This window comes from Leucoraja erinacea, chromosome 25 (genome assembly GCF_028641065.1).
Source record: "Leucoraja erinacea ecotype New England chromosome 25, Leri_hhj_1, whole genome shotgun sequence".
In the NCBI taxonomy this organism is placed as follows: Eukaryota; Metazoa; Chordata; class Chondrichthyes; order Rajiformes; family Rajidae; genus Leucoraja; species Leucoraja erinaceus.
Window position 1 is genome coordinate 19,224,721 of NC_073401.1, and position 24,385 is coordinate 19,249,105.

General features: G+C 40.4%; 1 protein-coding gene across 1 annotated transcript in view; it reads right to left on the reverse strand.

Moving 5' to 3' along the window:
- Positions 1-3,260: 3,260 nt before the first annotated feature.
- LOC129709486 (P2X purinoceptor 2-like) overlaps positions 3,261-24,385 on the reverse strand; it is a 31,453-nt gene continuing 10,328 nt past the window's right edge. The window contains 10 exon segments of the mRNA XM_055655910.1: positions 3,261-3,370; positions 4,791-4,868; positions 8,667-8,732; positions 11,059-11,149; positions 13,050-13,159; positions 15,028-15,157; positions 16,594-16,674; positions 18,722-18,815; positions 21,967-22,042; positions 22,893-22,964. Of these exon segments, the coding sequence (XP_055511885.1) occupies positions 3,275-3,370; positions 4,791-4,868; positions 8,667-8,732; positions 11,059-11,149; positions 13,050-13,159; positions 15,028-15,157; positions 16,594-16,674; positions 18,722-18,815; positions 21,967-22,042; positions 22,893-22,964 (894 nt within the window). The 3' untranslated portion in view covers positions 3,261-3,274.

Consider the following 24,385-nt stretch of genomic DNA (forward strand, 5'->3'; position numbering starts at 1 on the left):
CACTTGGTCCAAGGAATCGCACATTTCTTGAAGGATCAATTTCAATGCTTAATCATTGCTGCGGGCCGTACATAGCTTTGCTGTTGACACTGAGACTGCAGTTGCCGGAATCCTGAATTAAAAATTAAGTGCTGGAGGAGGTAATCTGTGCAGGGAACGTACAGATGACGTTTTGGGTCCAACTGAAGAAGGATCCTGCCTGAAACATCATCTAATCAACTGAGTGCCTCCATCCTCCCTCATTAAGTAATGCAAAGATGGAGATGTCCTGCAACTGAACCTCGAGTGGTAGTAGTGCAAAGTCCATGAGACTGCTAGACTTTGCGCTACTCTGGTTGCACTGTGGCAGTCTGGTTTACTGAGAATAACTGGTCTTTTATTGCATATTGTTATTGTGTTTAATATGTCTGGAAAGCTGCAGTCAGTAAGAATTGTATTGCTCTAGTTCAGGATAATTAAATACCTTTGAATTTGAACTCTTGAGGTATGTGAGTGTTTAATGTGTGGCATAAACTTGGTGGTTACACCACAAAAATCTGATAGATTTGGCATTAACTCGGATTATGTAAGGATTGACATCATATTTAAGGTCTGAACATGCAATGTTTTCTGCTCTGGTTACTTTTGTAGATAACATGAATCACTGCAAAATTGTACTGCAAGAAATTCAAACCAAATCAGCATCCTGTCAGATCCATTTTTTTTTTCAACCTATATTTCCAGCTTCCACAAATGCCAGGAATTAAAAAAGGCAATGCTTAAAATACAGGTTGATAACAATAGAATGAATTTGAATAATAGGATTAGTTTTCTGATCTAGTATTTTTAGTAGGAAGCCTAGGATTTAATGCATTAATGTTTTATCCATCTTGGAAATTCTCCTTCATGGACTGCTCAATCCTGGAAACATTGATATGTGACTTACTCTAAATAAAGGAGATGAGTATATTGTATAATTAGAATGTTGTAAAGTCAAATATAACATTAGTTTGAATGCTGAGGTTGCTCACCTCCAGCTTGTGGTCTCCCGTTGAAGTGTGAATGCTTTCCACAAAGGTCTGATGCAGGTGCAGTTTCATGCAGCTGTGATATGCAAAGAAGAGGTGCCAGTGGGTACGTTCTTATGGTTTGTGGAGGTAGTAAAATTGAAAGCAATTTGTCCTTGTTTATGAAGGAGTAAAAAGTCCAAGTTGAGTTCATTCTTGATCTTTAATTTTCAAAGTAGAAATGAAAATGTATTATTTTCCCTTCCCAAAGTTAAGAACCATCCACCTTGCTAATAAATGAATCTCGTAATTTAGAAAAGTAAAAAGTCAAGTTACGTGCAAAGAAAATATATGTTGCTTCAAAAATGACAAAATATTGAAATCACATGTATTCTAAAAGCCACAGTATGTTCAACCAGGATCAGTAGTTTAAAATAAATCTTATACTCTTTTTCTTGAGGCTCATGTCAAGCTTCTGGTGTCTTGGGTTTCATGTGTGAGCCTCCATGGTAACGTTTAGGTTGGTTCTCCCTGAGAAGAAACACAAATAACTCAATGTTGCTCTAAACCAACATACAGATAGTAGAAACAATAATTTCAATAAGGAATCAAATGGACAGTAATTAAGAGTTAGATCCGCTTTGTACCACAATGTATTAAAGTCAATGGAAATGCTCAGACTGTCAAACCAACTTACTCCATGCAACCCAAACATGATTCTTTTTCATTCCTGCTCTAAGTGGTATATTTCTTCACTAACTCTCACATTTATCCACTGACCCTTATTAGCAAGCCATTTTGTTACTGCAATACATTCCGTATTAACTAAACTTTTTTTTGTTCTTCAACAACCTTCTGAGGAATTTTCACCACTGTCAACATTAATGAGGAAGACTTCGAGGTTTAAAAATAAATTCTGATGAAAAATAATTAAATATTGGTGCTGTTTTTTTTTAAAGTAATAATTTACAAAGAATTCTTTATAGGAATACATCATGTTAAAACCTCCAGCAGAGTGGAACCCTACGTAGACACAAAATTAAAAAAAAAATTATCATTACCTTTAAAACATCTGTACTTTTTCCCTTGTTATTAGCGTCATGGGCTCATATAACATAGAAACAGGCCCTTTAGCTGACCATATCTATGCTAAACATCAACCACCCATCTATAATAATATGAACCAGTATTTGGACTGAAGCCGCCTTCACCTTGAGGATTCTAGTGCTTGTCCAAGTAGTTGTTGAATGTTGTGAGACTGCCTGCTTCCAACAGCCTCTCAAACAATGTAATGCAGTTTGCAATCACTCGCTGCTCTGTGCTCCACCTGGACTCGTGCCTATTTCTCCCCTCCACCTACATTCCTTCCTCTAGCTTCACAATTTGCAACTATTCAATCCTTTTGTCTCACACCTGTCTTTTCATCTCAGGTTTTTGTCCAACCATGTGCTTATGAATAATATCTTTATTTCGAACAATTCGAACGATACATAAATACATACACACATACACCTATATAACTTACCAGCACGCAGGCCATCTCGTCCTACAAGTACTTCCTCCCCTTAGTCCACCAGCTTTACCATAACCCTCCATTCCCTCTCATCCATATGCCTATCCAATTTATTTTTAAATGATACCAATGAACCCGCCTCCACCACTTCCACTGGGACTCACCACACCGCCTCTGGAGAAGGGTTCTCTGACCCCTAAACTTCTCAGCTTTGCATGTTCTCCAGACATGCTACTTGAGCCACTGAGTTAGTCCGGCACTTTGCCCTATCTTTGTAAACCAGTACCTGCAGTTTCTTTGTTTCTACATTAAATACTTTGTGGTAGTTTCCAAATATTAAAATTGTCCCTTTTAAAAAAAAGTAATGTCTAAAAATATTTCACAAGATATGGGACCAGTGGCTATTGTAGACGCATTATCATATTCATTACTAAATGCACGGTTCAGCAAACGACCATAGGTGAGAGACCTTTTTCACTCTAAACTTCTTGACATGTAGACTTTGGAATCCTGAAAACACCCCTCCAATCTGCATTTTACTAATCCAATTTACCACACCTTCAAGATCATTGAGATACATTAATACACATTAGACTTTTGAAAGGGATAGGAAGCACTTATGATAGACCTTACCCCCATGTAATATAAAAAATAAACTAAACAGACAATTCAACTAAAACTACTCCAATCAAGCTATTAAGCAACCCCCATCATCTTCCCCCTCCCACCTGTATCCACCTGTATTACCAGGCCTTGTCCTGTACTTGTAATGTTATCAACAATGTTTGCAATTTTGTGGTAGTACTGGTCTCACTTCTTGTTCTGTAGTTCCATTTTCATTATGTGTTGCTGTATTTCCAGTCTTTATTACCTGTGTAGTTTTAAAAATGGTTTCATGAATATGTGTTTCCCAATAAGTAACCAGTGCAAATGGAACCATTGCAAGTGTAGGGAAAGAGTGTCATCTTATTCTGGGTGCAATAGTTCTAGTTGTCACTTGACATTTTTTGTTACAAATTTTAAAAACTTTCAAAAGTATTCAAACTTTAATTGTATGCCTTTGAAATTCCCATGCTGCTGTATAAATTCAAACGTGGACTGTTTTCTCTAGAACACTAGAAGTTGAGAGGAGACCTAATAGAAGTATGCCGTTGATGAAATTATGAGAGGCATAGATTGGGTGGACAGACCCATTTTCGCCCAGGGTGGAATTGTCAAAGGTAAGGAGGGCATAGTTTTAAGGTATGGGGGCAAAGCTTAAAGGAGATGTGTGGGGCTTTTTTTTTTTTTTTTTTTTTTTTTTGCTTAGAGGGTAGTTGTAGCCTGGTATGTACTACCAGGTGACGCAGTTACGATAGTGGGATTTACAAAAGACTTTTACTGTAAGTAGAGACATGGATGTGCAGGGAATTAAGAGGTATGGATTATGTGAGGCAGATCAAATTAGTTTATCTTGCCATTATATTGGGCACAGACAAATGGCCTATTCCAGTGTTGTACCTTCTACGTTCTAGCTAATAAAGGGAGATAACTGTATACATTATTTATTTTGTGCATTGGCCATAATATTTTGCAGTAAATAATTCCAATAGTTTACATTCTTCAGGCATGTTGTAAGCTTTCTGACAATATAGCATTTGAAGTTTGCAGCAGAAATATGTACCCGCATGGTGCGCTATTTTAGTTCTCAAATTGCAACCACAACATCAAATGTATGTAAAGATGGCCCATTTTGCGTCCATCTTTCAATTTAGAAATTAAACTGAAGCCTCATTTACCAACTCAGGTGGACACAAAGATCTCTTTCATACCCCCTGATGTTATGATGATCTGCTCATTTTGTCCTCAAGACATTCAAGGTACTGTATAACCAATCAACTACTTTTGAGGTACAACCATTTTTTTTCATGGCATAACAAGATCCTTTGAAGAACAAATAACTAAATAATTATTTGTCTTGGTGTTTGGTTAGGTGAAGAACATTAGCCAATCCAGCCAAAAATCTCCTGATATACTAAATATGCATTAGGGTTAGGGAAACCCAGGCTAGTTCAAATTATATTTTCAACTGGAGGTTAACATTTCTGTGGCACGTTTCATTGCTAAATCAAAATTCTATTCTTTGGCAACTAAAATTTCAGTTCTGATATTGGCTGCAATCAGTTCATTCAAGTACATTTGCCATCTCATCAAAGTAAAACTGGACAAGTGATCTGCAGAGACCCTGGATTAGAACACACAATCTTTTTAATTAGAGTAGATAAAAGCAATATGTATATTTGATCTTTCACCTCTTCAAACTTCTTTTCACTGTAAACATCATTCTTGTTCATGAAAGTCAGCAAAATCCAGTCACACAGGAATGATCCCTAAATACAGGGAAGACAAATTAATTAATGAAATTACATGGACAGTGGCAAGTCTCTACAAATTGTAGCAGTTCACGGGTGAATGTATGAAAATTGTACAAAGATAAGAGGAATACTTTCAAGGGTGAGTTAGATAGGGCTCTTAAAGATAGCTGGTTGGGATATGGGGAGAAGGCAGGAACGGGGTTCTGATTGGGGATGATCAGCCATGATCACATTGAATGGCGGTGAGGGCCGAATCAAAGGCCTACTCCTGCACCTATTGTCTATTGAATAGATAAAACCTCAAGGCTGTTTTTATTCATTATGATTGTGGCTGATCTGTGAACTCAAGTTCAACTTTTCCATCTGCTCCACCAATCAATTGATTTGCTTTAAGTCCAAAATATATCGATCATACTAAGCTAAAGGAAGAAGGTAGATGAGAAAGATCCTACTATCAATCATCCTGTAACTGAGTGTTCTGAAATTGGAGCTTTTCCATGAAGCGTAATCACTTGGTAGAAATATGGGAGAGAAACCAAGACCTCATTTTTCAAGTCTTCTCAGAATCTTGTCTTTCATTGGACCTGATCAAATACTTCATTTCACTTCTCACAGGATCCTCATGGTCAGGTCTGTCCTTCATTGCTTCATGGTTCTCAGCCATCCAAGGATCTTGCTGCTATGACTGTCCCACAGGGCAGAGTGGTCCACAATCAGAAATCGGCTCCAGGAGGCACAAGCTGAGGTACCGCCCACAGACAATCCTGATCACTTAATGACAACTTACACTCTCGCTGGGATTTGTTGGTTATGATGTGTCCAGTTTATCTGTTATCTAAAATCGCCCTTTTTGAAAGAAGCCTTCATTATTTATAGATTTATACTTTGTCTCACGGTAGAGCTACCAATGGGTGACACAAGTCTCTTTAGTCACCTCATTTCTTATTCAAACCCAAACTGATTCTACATCATTCCTCACCATTGCCATGGTCTTATCCTTTGTTTAACAGAGCTATCCCCTTTCATATTCTCTCCTGCCTCTCCTTCTGAAAATATAAAATTTCCCAAAATATAATTTCCTCGGCTTGGTCACTTTGTAACCACACCTTTATCATGTCTCTGAAATCAATTGGATATAATACATTTTTTTATTTTGAAGTTAAAGAACCATCTTTAGGAAATCGGCATGCACCAAAATAGTTGTCTTGGGGAAAAAAAGCTTCCATGTAGCTTCCCTGAAATAAACAATCACCTTGTATCTTATGAACACAGTCAGAACAAAACTTGGCAATTCATAGGTGGATACAGGTGAGGAGGAGGTTGATTGTCGGATGGGTGGACACAAGCTAGAGATGAAATCTCTGGTCTTTGTCCACCCAACTGCCGATTAAACCTCTCTCACCTGTATCCACCTGTCACTGGCCAGCTTTGTCCTGTCTCTACCGTTATTCCAGAATTCTCCTTGCTACTACAATCAGTCTGAAGAAGCATCTCGAACCGAAACCTTGTCTTTCCATTCCACAGATGTTGCCTATCCCGCTGAGTTACTCCAGCAGTTTATGTTTTACTCAAGATTCTATTATCTGCAATTCTTTTGTCTACGCTCTCAAGAACACACCAGCTGTATTCACTGCAGGAGACCATGAGTGATCACTTCTATTGACACGTGCAATGAAACTCAATTAAACAATGTAATGTACAGCCTTGAGTATTTTTAACAGCAACAAAATTAAACTTGTTATTAAGTTTTTTCATTTTTATAAATCCTGCGGGTAAAAATAATCTTGTTTATACAAGTCCATAGCCCGTAACCACCTTCTCACCATTGACAGTTGTTTTTATAACATGATTGACTATAACACACGGCTTCTTTGGAATGCAACTATTGTGTTGTAGCAGATCTACTTGCACACACTTGTGTTAGTACGCTCTACCCTTTCCTGACTGTTTTTGTCAGCCACATGCAGTCATGCACCATTGCCTTCTTCCTCTCTGCCTTCCTACAAACCCTTTCAACTAAACTGCTTCCTTCTATGTCCAGCCTAGCTATCCTCTTTCCCAATTTTCCTCTGAAGCACAAGCAAAACTTCTCAAGAGGACATTGGTCCCATGTCCACTGAGTGCAGTGTTTCTGATTTGAACAGTTCCTATCCACCACCCAAGCCATGGCCCCAAAAGCTTGGAAATGTAAAGCCATTTCTCCAGTGGTTTATCCATCTGCTCTCTCCTGTTGTAGGGTGGTTGCGGTACATGTTTCAGTGCATCTCAAATATCTTTGATCAAATATATTTTGAAGCAGTTGATCAGCATTAAAACATTTTAAAAATGTTTTGAATAAATATATTTAATAATCAGATATTTTGATCATTAGGATCTTTCCTGGTGCAGAGGTGACCTGTATAAGAGCAGGTGACTTGAATGGGAACCAACATTCTTGCAGGGTGTCTTTGCTAATGCTACTCGGGAGGGTTTAGAGCGGCATAGGGGGAGGGAACGAGAGTAGTTTAGATACAACATGGAAACCTTTACCCCACCATGTCCATGCCGACCATCGATCACCCATTCATACTAGTTGTATGTATCCCACATTCTCATCCATTTGCTACACATTGGGCACAATTTCTAGGAGCACCCGAGGGCAGGATGGAACCCGGATCTGCGCCTCTACCAGCTGCACCTCCGCCCATAGCAGGTCAGAAATTGGAAGGAGTAATGGGAAGGTAGAGGTTAGGAACAGTAATTCTCAAAGGAAGGGCAGGCAGGGAGATGTGAAGGAATGTGGTGAAGCTGATGACCTGAATGAAGTGTTGCACTTTGGGAAGTTGGATGTTAGGGGAAAAGACATAATTCATGACTTGACCTTGTCAGCATGATATGTGGAGCGATCTACAATACAAGTCCATAACTCCCTGAAAGTGACAACATCAGTAGTTAGAATGGTAAAGAGATGATATGGTATGCTTGACTTCATTGGTCAAAAAGTTGTATTGCAGCTCTATAAGACTTTGGTTCGGCCTCATTTAGAGAGCGACGTGCAGTTCTGGTCACCCTATTATGTGAAAGATGTGGAGGCCTTGGAAGGAGTGCAGGGAAGGTTTTCCAGAATGACACCTGGATAAGGGGATATTAGCTGCAGGGGGAAGTTGGACAGACGTGGATTGTTTTCTCTGGAACACTGGAGGTTGCGGGTGGACCTGATAGAAGTGTATAAAATTGTAAGTATTTATAGGGTAAGAAGTCAGAATAGATAGCCATCCATTCTCTGCCTGTTCAGGTACCTGTCCAAATGCTTCTTAAACATCACAGTATCTTCTTGCATCACTTTCCTGGCTGAATGTTCAAGGCACCTTCCACACTTTCTTAAAAAAACCTAACTTATTAATCTCTTTGAAACATTTCCACTGTCATCTGAAAGTTATAGTCTTCAGGATCTGACATGTTCGCCATGTTCCTATCCCTAAGAATCTATCTTAAGTAGATCCTATCCCTAAGAACCTTCTACAATCATTTTCTATCACTGATGTAAGGCTCACCAGTCCAGAATTTCCCGTTTATCTCCAATTTCCTTTCTTAAACAAAGAAACAACATTCTTTGAAAAGCACAATTTCTCAACACCATCTACAATTTCCAATCTATACATTTACCTACAGCAATTGAATACTGCATCACTCATTCTTAATGTCATCGCAAGTACCATTGCGATACATCAGAATGTGGGATGAAATTCCTGTAATTGCAAAGATGTGCATACTATGACTTTGAGTAATACTGCACTTGATTCATCAGTGTTAAATATAAACAAAGGTACTTACAATCCCAATGGATGTGAGAGCTGAAGCGACATTAATTATCGTTGGAACGATATTAAATTTTCCTGCCTTGTAATGGAAAGAAATACTTTAGTTTTCTATTTACTTCAATTCTATGTACTTAATTTCCTTTTTATTGCAATAAACATTCTAATTACAAAGCATGCATCTTTGACAGGCACCATTGCAGTGTGAAACTGAAGTCATTCGGATAGTGCTTTTCTAATCCTTTATCCTACAAATCTTGGATATAATGCAAAAGATATTTGGGCTTTGCTTGGCATCTTTCAAAGTAGAGAGGTGATACTTCCATGACAAATCCTTTCTGTGCACGTTTAGGAGGTTGCTTTAACCAATGAAAATGGTCACTTGTGCCTGGAAATTCAAGATCTTGATATTCTAAATGTTTCTGTTAATAGGCAGGTTAATAATTGTATATTATTGACAAGAATTTGTCATACTGCAACACGTCAGATTGGCCAGTGTACTCTGAACACACGGAAAGTGCTACAAAGCTCGTTTGTATTCTTGCAACTGATACATTATTAGTTAATTAATACACTGATTTAAACATTTGAAGTTAAGAATATAAGAAACAATAAAACCTCCCAAATAAAACTCCTGCTAGAATTAGTGTGTCAATATTACAAATTCATTGAGGCAGATAGTATCACATTTAAAAGACATTTGGACAGGTACATGGACAGGAAAGATTTAGATGCAGGCAGGTGTGACCAGTGTAGATGGGGCATCTTGGTTGGCATACGCAAATTGGGCCGAAGAGCCTGCTTGTTTCCTGCTTCACGACTACACTCTGGCCACAAAGCTCCCGACACATTGTAATCTCAGTCACGGAGGCCGATGTCAGAAGAAACTTCACGAGGATAAACCCTTGTAAATTGTCTGACCCTGATAATGTGCCTGGTTCTGTTCTTAAAATCTGTGTGGACATACTGTTTTTGCAGACATCTTCAACATCTCAATACTAAGGTCCAAGGTTCCCACTTGCTTTAAAATACTTTTTTTTAAACTCCCTCTGCAGTGCTGCTCAGCTTCCAGGCTGGAAACCAACTTCATAAGCAACACGTGAGTGACTTGATCAAAAGACCTGGTCAAACAAAAGCTTGAATATTATTTTAGTTTATTAATTGCTTTTTTTTTTTAAAGATTAGGGCAATTCCAGCAATCACTGCATTTATTGCCTGTGTGAATTTGCCCTCGAAAGTCGTGGTGAGACTTTTCCCTGAATGGCTACATTTCTTCTGGTGAAAGTGCTCCCCCAATGGGTAGGGAAATCCCTGAGCTGGGTGCAGCAATGATGATGAAATAGCGATGTACTCCCGAGTCAGGATGGTGTATGAGTTGGAGTGGAACAGTAAGAGGTGATGTTCTCACACACCTATCTTCTGTGTCAGTTGGCAGTCGATGTTATGAGCAGACACCAGAGAACAAGACACTCCAGCATATTCACGGCCTGTTAGGGTTGGACTCAGCCCACCAGTATGGAGTTTAGGTGAAACTCAGTGAGAAGAATGAGTTGCCGAGCATGTGAAAAGCAAGAGTTGAGGAGCTCAAGAAGCACTTTGTTGGAGCACATCCATTTGTCATGATAAGAACACACGAAACAGGAGTAGGCTATTCCATCTTTCGTGCCATCTCGACCATTCAATAAGATCATGGCTGGTATTTTCCCTCACACCTTTTCCCTGACTAACCATATATGCCTTGATTTCTTGAAAATCTGTTGATTTCTGCCACGAAATAGTCAATGAACAGCCAAGGTCCTTTGGAATAGATAATTTCAAAGATTCATTTCCCTTTGGGTTCATATGTGATAGGAGCAGTAATTAGGCCCTTTGGCCCATCACGTCTACGCTGCCATTCAATCATGTCTGATCTATCTTTCCGTCTCAACTCCATTCTCCAGCCTCTCCCCAGAACCCCTGGGTTACAAGATCTCGGGTCAGTCTTGAATAATCATTTGCTTATTTTGAAACTGAAAGTAGTTCTGGTCACTTCAGCCAAGTGAAAAAATTAGCCTTGCATCATTCCTGTACAGGGGTTATCAATAGAGAAGAATTTGAACTGGTCAGTGGGGAAAAAAATAATATTTGAGCTATAGATTCTCCAGCCCATCACGTCCGTGTATCCTGGCACACTGATCCTTGTAACCCTCGACACTAATCCCGATCTCCAATTATGTCGGTAATGATGATGGGAACTGAAATGGAGAGAAGCTGTGGGATCCTTTAAAGCCTTAACCTACAAGCAGGACTACTCACAAAAAAAATTACACATTATATGAACATCAGTGTTATATTCTTTTTTCAGATGTTTACTAAACTATAAGCAGTTATTTTATTCAAAATACATAATAATATAAAACTGAGTTTACCTCACCGTGGACGATAATGTCAATTCTTAACCCAAATACTTTAGTCAAGGTCCTATATTCAACACCGTTCTCCATGAAGTACTTTGTATGCCTAGCAGTCAGATGAAAAATTACAAGAGGAAAAGAACAATTATTGTAGCTGCAGGGCTTTGTTTGATGGTCACACCTAAATGCTTTTAGCAGTGCAGGGGCATCTGGGTTACACATGGCCTGGTTCACAGGAAACTGATTTTATGCTAATCCTGCCAGCATTTTTCAAGCTCACAATATAAAATAATAATAATGTAACATCCCATCTGTTCATTCAATGAGTTTAATTATGGACAGCGACGGATTGATAATTCAATTAAATGAAATCATTGTAGCAAGTGTATGTGGTGTAATACAGTGGGGGTTTATGCAGAAGAATCTCATCATATTTTTGACGCAGAAATTGTATGGACAGTTTTAGGAAATATCGCATCACACGGAATTTGTGCAGTGTAGATAATCCCCGAGTTACACAAGTGTTCTGTTCCTGAGAACTGTTCATACAATTTCTGCGTGTGTAGATAAACTGCAGATGCTGGTTTAAACCGAAGATGGACACAAAAGCTGGAGTAACTCAGCGGGACAGGTATCATCTCTGGAGAGAAGGAATGCGTGACGTTTTAAGTCGAGACCCTTCTTCAGACTGGTTAGGGTTAGGGAATCGAGAGATACAGACAGATGTGGAGAGATAAAGAACAATGAATGAAAGATATGCAAAAATGTAATAATGATAAAGGAAACGGGCCATTGTAAGCTGTTTGTAGGGTGAAAGTGAGAAGCTGGTGCAACTTGCGTGGGAGAGGGATAGACAGAGGGAATGCCGGGGCTACCTGAAGTGAGAGAAATCAATATTCATACCACTGGGCAGTAAGCTGCCCAAGCGAAATATGAGATGCTGTTCCTCCAGTTTGCATTTAGCCGCATTCTGACAATGGAGGATAGAAAGGTCCGTGGGGAGAAGCAGTTTCTACTAGATTGAAGGGTCAGTAACTGAAGCACACAAATATAAGATTCAGCTTCTATGAAGCAGAATGGTTGATGGTATATTTGTTTTTGTTACTTTTGATGATCTGGAATTGACTACTCAAAAATAGTGCTAAAGTCAAATTTAATAGTCACTGTCAGAAGGGAATCTGAACACAAAGGACTTGCAACATAGGAAAGACATCCACGGTAATTAAGGGAATTCAACAGAAACTTGATCAGAGACACAGGCTTTAACGCATCTCGTAGGGAGACAGTGAGGTAGTGAAGTGGAAAGAATAAAGAGGGAATTTTAAGCCTTTCCTCTTGGCCGTTGACACAGACATAAACAAATAAAATTGGGCAGCTTAATAAGTCATAATTGAAGCATGGCTGAGTCTTACAAAAAGAATTAGAGATAATACGGTTCGAGCACCATATTGAAAAAAAGTTTTTTGTTAAAATAAAATGATGGTAAAATGGGAACCAATGATACCAGGAGAGTTGTGCGAACAGCACAGTGCAAATCAGGGCAGATATAGAGTTTGTCAAGTTCACAGAAGGTGAAATGTGGGACGTGAGTCAGAAATGCTTTGGTAGAAATCTAGGAATCATGGAACCCCATGGAACTATCTTAGTGAAAAAGATTGCAATCACTGAAACCCAAGTTTCCATGTTTCCATGAATATTTGCAATAGATTTTTAATTATTATCCTGATTGCGGGCCACTAAACTGGCCATTCTCCAGAATGAAACAAATGTATTTTGTAATTTCTACGAATATCTAATGCTTGAATGACTTTTGGACTCAAGAATTCTTAATATATTTTAACATGTTACTCAGTGCTGAAGCTCACGGGTTCATGATAACTTTGCACAGGTAACACACAACTGTGGAGGCTGCAGAGACTGCATTTTTAGAGCAACCTGAATGCTAACGTAGCAACATGAAGCAAATTTACACACATTGAAGTCCTGAAAATCAAGGATGAACTGACCTGAAGTTATATCCTGAATTCAGTTTTCTAAAGGAATATTGAGGGTTGCATTCGGAAGCATCTTTATCCAGATCACACACCCAGTTTATAATTACTCCCAGAACTCCTCCCTGCAGTGTACAGAAACAAACAGGTTAAATCCAGTTTAAATACCATTTGAAATATTTTGGAGGACCAAGAGCCAAGGTAAAGTCAATTAGATCAAAGCATCAACAAGTATTGCTCTCCCATTTAATTGTGATGATAATTCATAATACACATGTTTTGTGCCACTTGCCTAGAACTACTACAACGTAAGCTTTTCATGAACTGACTAATGATTGATTTACATTCTCTTGTTAAGGTTGTTTTTTCTTAAGTTGAAAATGTTTCTCCATTATACCTTTGTGTGAAACACTACCATCGGTTTCTCTCTCGCTGACACACACCCTCACACCCGCATATTGTGTCTTCTGCTCTGAATATTCAAAAATGTACTTCTTTAAATACACTCAATGATTGAGCTCCACTGAGGTAGAGAATTTCAGAAAATTCAGAAAATCAGAACTCTGCAATAAGAAACTTATATGCACCTCAATTTTAAATGACCACCCTCTAATATTGTAAGTATACCCCCTTGTTTGAATTCTTCCCAATTATGGGAACATCTTGGCATCTATCTTGTCATGTCCCCTCTGGATCATTTGTGTTTTAATAAGATCACTCTTCATTATTCAAAACTCCAGAGAACAATGCAGGGTGATCGCTTTCAATTCTATCCTATCCTTTCTTAGGTCAGGGGACAACAACAGTATTCAGTTCTTGAGATGTGGCCTCACCTGCACCCTGTACAACGTAATGCAAATGACCCATTTCGCAACTCCAACCCTCTTATGATAAAGGCGAATATGCCATTCACCCTCCATACACTTGCTGTGTTTGCACCCTGCCTTTTGTAATTCATGCACAAGCGCGCCGAGATGTACTTCACTTATCTGCAATCTTTGCCCATTTAGATAAGTCTATCCTAGACTCCCCTTATTGAAGTGCATAAGTTTACACTTTCCTACATGAAACTGCATTTGCTGAGTTTTTGCCCAATCGCTCACTTTATTGCAGTCCAGTTGTAGATTCCAAATATCCTTGTTGCAACATTCCTTACCATAAATTTCCTTTTCACCCTCTCATGTAACTACCTTACATGTGAGCCATTATATGGCCAGTTACTGGACAACAGGTCAAACTAATTGGAGTGGGGTTTAATGGAGAGAGGGGGGTAAAACCCTCCTGTTGGTAATTCTGGCTTGTATTTGACTTTGGGAAAGGAATACAAGAGGGTGAACTTGACTGGGCTGCCCTTCAAAGCTTTCTGACAATTGAAGATATCAGAAACCAGAGAGTGAATGTGTAATCGCCAAACTTAGTTTAGTTGAGATAAGTATAAGATGTTACATGTTCAGTGGAAGGAGGAAGTCACATCGAAAATGTGCAAAGTGGAAGACCTAAGATCTCGGGGTATAGTGACACAAATTACCAGAAGAAATGTAGGAGCATATAAAAATTACATGTGATGCAGTCATTTCTAAGAGGATAGGAGGATAGAGCACGTTGCCAACATAGGAACAGTCTCATCTCAAAATAACATTGTTTTTTTGTATTTTATTTTAACAGTCACACACACGTTATTCAAATACACTGCCATAAAAGTAACGGGAACTAGAGATAATGTGTGAGAATTCATAAAGAGAAATGACACAAGCATAGAATAGTAGAAGACAGGAACAGGCCCTTCAGCCCATTGTGTGTATGGCCAACCATGGTGCTATTCTAACTAATGGCATCTGTCTGTACATGGTCTGTATCCCTCTATTTCTTGCCTGTTCATACATCTGTCTGAATTCTTCTTAAACGTTGCTTTCGTATCTGTGCTTCCACCATCTCTCCAGGCATTTTGTCAGCAAATGTTTATGGAAGAGTTAACATATTTAAATCGTCGTACCTTTTCGCGGAGGTTATCAAAACTCTCTCCGGCTTTTTCAGCAATGAAGCCAATTGGGAAAATGGGACAGTAGAGGTTGGTGTCCTCATCAAACGTGCAATTTAGTTTTGAACTTTTCTGAATATTTCCTCTGGGAATAAATATGTGAAAAGGAGATATAATATGATTGAATAAATAATTTAATACTACCCATGACAAACAAGTCTGATGGTATCTTAAAATATTACTTTCTTCAATAAATGAAATAAATTGAACATCCTTTCAACTCTTAAATAGTGTTCATTGCTTCATATTATCCAATAACAAGAGCTCTATAACTAAATATCAGAATTCCTCTTTTTAAACTGGGAGCCCAGGTTAAATAAATAAATGCACCTGGCATTGTCTGAGAGACAATATCAATTATCCACTTTAACTTAGGAAATACTCATATCCACTAACAAAGCTACAGCAGTAAACTAAAATAACCCTGGATGAAATTCCCATCAATATTCCTCAATGATAGCCCACATGTATATAAAATTCACCTGCATGTACCCCTCATTAATCTGGAAACATAAATACCAGTCAATAAAATCCCATTCCACATCTGCATGGTGAACATGCCTTTCAAAGGTATCAAAGGTATTTTATTAGTCACATTCACATACACCGAGGTGCAGTGAAGTGAAATGCTTTTTGCCATTTTGCAGCACACAAAAAAAAGAATACAGACATAACACCAATGAGAGTCTTAAACACATAGAACATCCCCCCACAATGGCTCCCACCATGAGGGAAGGCACAAAGTCCAGTCCCCAACCCCAGTTCACCCATAGTCGGGCCTATTGAGGCCTCCACAGTTGCCTCTACGGAGGCCCGATGTTCCTGGCCGTTCTCGCCGGGTGATGTTGCTCCGGCGTCGGGAGAGTCCTCCCAGCGGCCTGGGAACCCTGGAATGGCCGCTTCCGTACTGGAGGCCGCGGCTTCCGAAGCTGACAAGGCCGCGCCAGTTGGAGCTCCACAACTGGCGATCTCGTCGCGAGATCCCAGGCTCCCGATGTTAACTTCGGCGCCGCCGCCCGCAGCTGGCCGCTCCACAGTCCCGCAGCTCCGCGATGTTTTACCCGGCGGTCTCAGCTCACCGGAGTTCCAGCGCGGCGACCGGGGCAAGGCATCGCCCGCTCCGCGATAGCGCTCCAGCGCTGTGCCGCCGCCGAAGCTGTGGTTCTGAGCGGTCCCCGACAGGAAACCCGCCGCGACGACGGGTCGAAGCTGCAGCCCGGAGAAAAGCTGCCTCTCCGACCAGGTAGGGACCCTGAAAGGTAGTTTCCCCCCTTCTTCCCCCCCCCCCCCACATAAAAAAAGTCTAGACCTCCAACAAAACACTTTAACTAACTAAAAATAAAAATAAAAAGATGAAGAGACAGACAGCTGCTGGCTGGGCAGCCGGGCACAGGACAGCGCCCCCTTTGCTGTCTTCCTTGCTGAACATCAAGAAAGATGATCAACGTCTGCCACTAATTCCTAAATGCACAAAACATCCCGAGCCTGCAATACATGTCACAGCAACAAGTTCCACCTTACTTTGAGAACCCAAACCTCGGGAAATTAATGCTGTTCTTGATGAACAAAGTAAGATTCTGTACTCCTTCCAGTACTGAGTCTCTGCAAGAAAAGAGAAACCTGGTTTTAGAACACAATTACATTTTCTAATAGAACAGCTAACTTACAGTAGAAACAAGAGAAATTAGAAAACTGCTTTGGCAATTTCTTTGTGTTGCTGTCGACCTCCAGCAAAATCAAACCATGTTTATGATCAAAGAAATTAATGTTTAAACCTGAGTTTTATTTTGTTGATGTGCAGTGTGCCATTGGACCAGAAAGATCTCCCTCAAAGTGTATTTTGAATTCTACCATGTGGTGATCCTTGCTTCCTCAGGACCTTTAACAATGTGTTTACCCTTGTCCCGCTTTTCAATTTTGCCCCAAGCTGCTCATTATTGCTCAGCAAAACTTTCCTCCCCGTCCGATCTATGCAGCTATGGACCACAATAACAGGATTCTCCCCTTTCCAATTCTAGGTCCTCTCCAGCCGAGGGGATTGCCAAAATCCTAGCACTGGGCAGATCACACATCTTTCAGGACTCCCTCTTTACTTTAGATAACACTGTTTGTTCTCCTAACTATGCTGTCTCCCATAACTATTTTCTCCACATACTTGAATGGCTTCTGGCACATGGGACAGTTTGCAGTCCCAATCCCCATTCCCATCAAGTCTACCTCATTGTCAGAGCAACAGTGGGAGATAGCAAAAGACAGACGTTGGATTGGTTGAGTGATCAATATTGGCTAATTGAGCAGCTAATAAAAAGGTAAGGCCAAACTTGTAGAACTTATTCTAAGCGGCGCGACTGCCATTGGCAACATAATATGCAGGTAATTCTCCCCCTCTCTGATGTGTCACAGATAAATTTAGTCTCCTTCTCGATCCTCAGCTCAGGATCCTTGAATCCAAAACATTCTGTAGATGTGATCCCATAGTGGGGTCCACCAATGTTGGCATAAAACACAGAATAGTATATTACAGGGACAGGTCCTTTAGCCCAACTGTTACCTGCAAATTGCAACTACCATCTGCCCAGCCATCTCAGTTCCATCTTGTTAGTTAATTTGATTGGACTGGATTTAATAGTCTTTAATATGCTCTCTTTCTCTTTAATTTATCTCATTAACCAATCAACTATTAATTAATAGGCTATCGCCATGACAATTCTTGCCTCAACCTTTCAAAAACATTTCCTTTGTCCAATCCATTATTTCCTCCATTCTTTCTGCAACTTAACTCTATGTTTTTTCCTCTCAACCAATTCTGATGAGAGATCTTGGACTGAAACCTCTACCTGTGCTTCTCCTTCCACAGATGCTGCCTGGCTTGCTGAGTATTCCCAGCATTTTATGAGAGAGGTAGGGTGGAGAGGGAGGGGAGGGGTTAGAGAGGGAGGGGAGGGGTTAGAGAGAGAGGGGAGGGGTTAGAGAGAGAGGGGAGGGGGTTAGAGAGAGAGGGGAGGGGTTAGAGAGAGAGGGGAGGGGTTAGAGAGAGAGGGGAGGGGTTAGAGAGAGAGGGAGGGGTTAGAGATTGGGGGGGGGGGTAGAGAGGGAGGGAGGTAGAGAGATGAGGGGGGGGGGTGCGAGGCGTTACAGGGGAGGGCTGGTTCCTGAACGCAATACTCCACCACTCACCCATAGGTCCCAATATTCACCACTCCCTAGTGAGGGGGGGGGGGGGGGGGCAGAGGGAGGGAGGGGGGGCAGAGAGGGGGGGGGAGAGGAGAGAGGAAGGGCCCCCTCCCCCCCCCCCCCTCCTCCTCCCCCCCTCCCCCCCCCCTCTACCCTACCCCCCCCCCCCCCTCTACTCCCCCCCCCCCCCCCCCTCCCCCCCCCTCCCATCCCCCTCTCTCCCCCCCCCTCGCTCTCTCTTTCTCTGCCCCGGGAGGGGGAGGGGGGGGAGGGGGTAGAGGCAGCACAGCACCTACCAGAGCAGGCCTCCCCACCAAGCGCCGGGCCCGAGCTAGGCTGTGGCTGGCGTGGACCTTCAACATCTCATTGTCAATGATGGCTTTGGCCCCACAACTACAGCAGAAAGTTTTTTCTAAGATAGTGAGCAGTCTAGGGATCAGTAATAAGCAATAACTATGAAGTATTTTACAGAAACCTCATGTTTATTTCATTCTCCGCTGGGCACCACGCTTCGACCTCGCATGTCTTATTCATGTCACGGAAAATTACACATCTCCCCGTTTTAATTCCTGTACAGGAGAAGCATTTGAGAATATTAGTTACAGCAACAAAAACTTAATTTTGTTTACAGAACAATTTTTGGTAAAATGACTGTTCAGGAAACTTGTTTCACTGGACACCTTGCGTATAATGATGTTTCCAGCATGTTGATGTTGGGGAGTTTGAACCTCACACTTCATGGTGAGCAGGTTATTGAATCTCCTTTGCAAAGCGAACCATATTTTTTGCAAATAAGACCAGCAAAGCCTCGGGTAATTACTGACAATAATTCCAAACTCCTCCTAACCTTCCCACCCCCCCCAAAGGAAAATTGAAGTCTGAGTTGATGGAGTATGAGAATAGTAGCAACGATATTTTGAATTTATATTGTGTCCAAATAAATTTAAACCATTTATTTTAAACCATCCACGGTCACAAATCTTATGAATTTGACACTTTGAGCCAAATGAGAAAATATTACAAAGAGTGATAAAAAATCTTATTCAGAGATAGGATGTAAAAGATTTAGGAAAACAGAAAGATACGGCAAGAAAATTTCACAGCTTATGTCCTGGGCAGCAGAAAGAATGGTCTCTAATGATAGGCACAACATGCTGGAGCAGCTCAGCGGGTCAGGCAGTATGAATGATGATTGAATGAATGAATGGACGAATGAATGAATGAATGTATGAATGGATGCTTGAATGAATGAATGAATGATGATTGATTGAATGAATGAAGGAATAAATAAATGGATGAATGAATGTATGAATAATTTTATTGTCCAAGTATTCACATGCAAGGAATTTGCCTTGGTGCTCCACCCACAAGTGACAACATGACAACAGTGACAGTTACGTATGATACATAAAACATTAAACATTAATAATCTCTGGAGAAAAGGAATAGGAGACGTTTCGGGTCAAGACCCTTCATTATAAAATGGAACTTGCAAAAGACAGGAACAAATGAAGAATGAAGATCTTGGAGGTTATTGGCCTGAGTGAACACAATGATGGGCACTGAGAAACAACCACTGGTAGGCAACAATGGTCAGAATGGACATGAGTATTAGGTGTACGAAATTTGGTACAAATTAGGAATTAGGTAACGGAGCTTTATATGACATTTGGAGTACAAACATGGGTCTTTCAGATTAACTAATTTGAATGTTCAAGATTGTTGGACAAAGGCGGGAGATGAAAAGATGGGTATGAACCCAAAAGGATAAATGCAAAGTGTGAAACTCAAGGGTAGAAAAGTTGTGATTTGTGTAGATGATGGAGGAATGCAGGATTCAGGGGAGAACCCAAGGTCAGCCAGGGTTCATGGGAGAGGAGTCTTTTACCCAGGATAGGGGAATCAAGAATCAGAAGGCATATGTTTAAGACGAGAGGGGAAAGTTTTAATGAACATCGGGCCACCCGGGGCGGCGACTGCGGGTGCTCGGAAGGCCCCGACCACGGATGAACACGGAGGGGAGGCTGGCTGGACTATGGTGCCATCCTCACCTTGGTGCCATTAATGTTATGTTATGTTGTGTCGTGGACTTTCTGTGTTTGTGCTTTTTTTTAATTCAATTTCAATTTTATTTTTAATATGTTTTAATATTTATTTTTTATTTATTTATTTTTTAGGTGATTTTTTTATGATACTGCCTGTAAGGGAAATTCATTTCGTTGTCTCAAATTGAGACAATGACAATAAATTTGAATACAATACAATACAACACAATTAATGGGAACCTGAGAGGCAACTTTTTCACTCAGAGTATGATTTGCAAATTGAAATAGCTGCCAGAGGAGGCAAGTACAATAACAACATTTAAAAGACACTTTCTACTTGGATAGAAAAGGTTTAAAGGAATCTGGACTAAACGGGGGCAAATGGGACAAGCTTAGATGGAGCATCTTGATTGGAATGGACGTTGGGCCGAAGGAGCTGTTTCTGTGCTGTATGATTCTGAAAACATTGACAGTTGGCTTAGCTACAACTTGTTTTAACCAGCTATCAAAGTGCCAAATGTTTATAAAACAATCATAATTAAACAAAAAAATTAAATTATTGTTTACTATACTGACGACGTGACTAGAGGGTATTAGCTATAAGGTTGGACAAACCTGGATTGTGTTCTCTGGAGCATCAGAGGCTGAGGGGAGACCTGATTGAAGTATGTAAACTTATGAACGGCATAGAAAAGGTAGACAGTTCGAACCTTCTTCCCAGAGTGGAAATGTCAAAGACTACGGGGAATAGCTTTAAGGTGAAAAGGGGCAAAGTTTAAAGGAGATGTGCGGGGCAGTTTTTTTACACAGAGCGTGGTGGGTGCTTGGGGTGCGCTGCCAGGGTTGGTGGTGGAGACGGATATAATAGTGGTGTTTAAGAGGCTTGTGGATAGGCACATGATGTGCATGGAATGGAGGGGCATGGATCATGTGCAGGCAGATTAAATTAGTTTGCTTGGCATCAAGTTCGGCACAGGCATTGTGGGCTGTAGGGCCCGTGTTCTTGTGCTGTTTTTTTCTAAAGTGTTCTGTGTTGAAAGATTTAAAATATTAAATGAACTTAAAATAATATTTTAAAAACTTAATCATTAACCTTGTACCTTAAATAAAAAGCTGGAGATTTGTTCCAAGACTCCGTGAGGAGCCCAGCCTGACAGCAGAGTGATGGCAAAGCTCCTAGACTAGACTGTGGAACAGCATCCCCCTTCCCATCAGAACTGCCCCCTCCATCGACACCTTTAAGTCAAGACTAAAAACTTATCTATACTCCCAAGCCTTTCCTGACGTCCACTGAGCGAGGGCTATATGTATATATGTATGTAGTTTCTCTCTCTCTAACTAAACACTATGTATGTAGTTTGTTTTGTTGTGCTATTCTTATAACAAATGTAAAGCACTTTGGCCGACGAGAGTTGTTTTTTAAATGTGCTATATAAATAAATGTGACTTGACTTGACTTGACTTGACTTGACTTGAATGCTGAAAGGCAGCTGGTACGTCAGGACCTCCAGAATCATACACACCTGCGTGGAAATCCCCAACTTGCTGGCATGTGGTTCCCTGCAAATTTACACCCAATTTTCTCTATCTGCAAAATGTAATGCTATAATAGTGACACAGATTTCTCCCCCCTCTTCACACCCTTTCCTCACAACCTGGTCACTTCACACTGTACCATTTCCAAGTTGATCCATTTCTCCAGCCTCACAGTCCAGGTCAGATTTGCATTCAGATCCGGGAACATCATCACTCTGGGGAAAGATTTAAAAAGAGGTAAATGTTTTTGTTAAAATAAATAATTTAAAATCAGTGAGACAATGTAAGCCCACAATTAAACTGCATCCATTAATATTTGTTCCAATAAACATTCTAAAATAACATTATAAGAAAATAATTCAGAAGTGTTATGATAAATTTGAAGGAAAATTTGAAGAAAAATGTGAAGGAAAAAATCGCAAGTAAATTAAAAACGGACATATTGAGGATGAGGGGGAGAAACAAAGAAGCTTGAGGGCAGATCTTTGTAAATATATGGCTAGACATGCTTCATTCTTCTTTAATAATGTACTGCAGAACTAGATAATAATTATGTATGAAGTGATTTATGACTGCCCCAAGTTGATTGATGCTGAAATAATTACTGATGCATATAAACTGTATGCTGTTGTGTTTAGAATATTGCGTTGATACCAAAATGGCAAGGGATTGGATTTAATTGTAGTGTTGGATGTTTCTATATCTAATAACTGAAGGATGTATAATCATAAGAATGATACTTTTCAGGATCAGGAGAAAGCTACTCGAGACACAGGGGTTAATGATTAAACACCACGACAATAATTGATGAATGATAAAGCATGATAATAGGCGTGTAGTGCGTTCACTCACTCCTTGTGCACCACCCTTGCTGGTGTATGAAATGCACATAGTTTTCATTAAAACTGCTGTGTCCTTTGTCTGGTGACAGTTGAGATGCACCATACCTTGAACTATATTGTTTGCTGGTGAAGATTTTTGACCTGTCATCACAGATAAGGATGCCCGGCAGACCTCGTACCCATTGAAAGGGGTATTTTAGGGAACATCTTCATTCAATCTTACCTCAGGACACGTGCTCAGTCTCTGAAAAGGGGTTGTCATAGTTCGCACGGTAATGCTGAAAATATCTCCACCCTGGAAAGAGAATCATTGTAGAATTGAACTTATGTTGGTGAATTTGGATATTTCTAACACTAATAAAATTGACCCATTTCCAGAACACATGTTAAAGTAGCATGCATTCAACGTGAGCGTAATGCTAAAACTAGTTTAAGTTCTTTATCCAGCGTATAAGAAAACGTTACCCAGAGTAGTGGATCATGAACCAAGAGGTTTAGGGTGAGAGGGGAAAGATTTAGTATTTGAAACGAGCTGTCAGTGGAAGTAGTTGAGGCAACATTTAAAATACATTTTGAACAGGTACATGGGTAGAAAAGTTTTAGAGGGATATGGGCCAAACACAGACAGGTGGGACTAGTGTAGATGGTGCATCTTGGTCAGCATAGACAAGGGGCTGTTGACCTGCTGTATGATTCCATGACTCTCTAAGTTCTCCTAATTAAAAGTCACAATTCTGTGAAAAGTTCTATGAACAGTCTACCAGCACATCTGTGTCAAAATAAGCATAAATCTTGTGCCTATGTTTGTCAAACATGCTTTCACGGGGAAGGTTGTCAGATCATTTGTTGTCAGATCTAGGATGTCAACAAAATAGAGAGAATACAGAGGAGATTTACTAGATGCCTGGGTTTCAGCAACTAAGTTACAGAGAAAGGTTGAACAAGTTAGGGCTTTATTCTTTGGAGCGCAGAAGGTTAAGGGGGGACTTGATAGAGGTTTTTTAAATGATGAGAGGGATAGACAGAGTTGACGTGGAAAGGCTTTTCCCACTGAGAGTAGGGAAGATTCAAACAAGGGGACATGACATGAGAATTAAGGGACTGAAGTTTAGGGGTAACATGAGGGGGAACTTCTTTACTCAGAGAGTGGTAGCTGTGTGGAATGAGCTTCCAGTGAAGGTGGTGGAGGCAGGTTCGTTTTTATCATTCAAAAATAAATTGGATAGTTATATGGATGGGAAGGGAATGGAGGGTTATGGTCTGAGCGCAGGTATATGGGACTAGGTGAGATTATGTGTTCGGCACGGACTAGAAGGGTCGAGATGGCCTGTTTCCGTGCTGTAATTGTTATATGGTTATATGGTTATATTTATATCTTGGAGATGAGCTCCAAATGCAACCGCAGACTGAAGCATACAAGACAGGCATGATATGAGGGCACAAGTGGGGAAAGAAGGAATGGGTGATATTTCTGCTTTGACCACACCACCCTCATTGTGACAGTCTGCCCTTTTGGTGTCCTGTACTAGTGGTGGGCCAAACAATAATACATTTGCAAATACATAGAAACATAGAAAATAGGTGCAGAAGTAGGCCATTCGGTCCTTCGAGCCTGCACCACCATTCAATATGATCATGGCTGATCATCCAACTCAGTATCCTGTACCTGCCTTCTCTCCATACCCCCTGATCCCTTTAGCCACAAGGGCCACATCT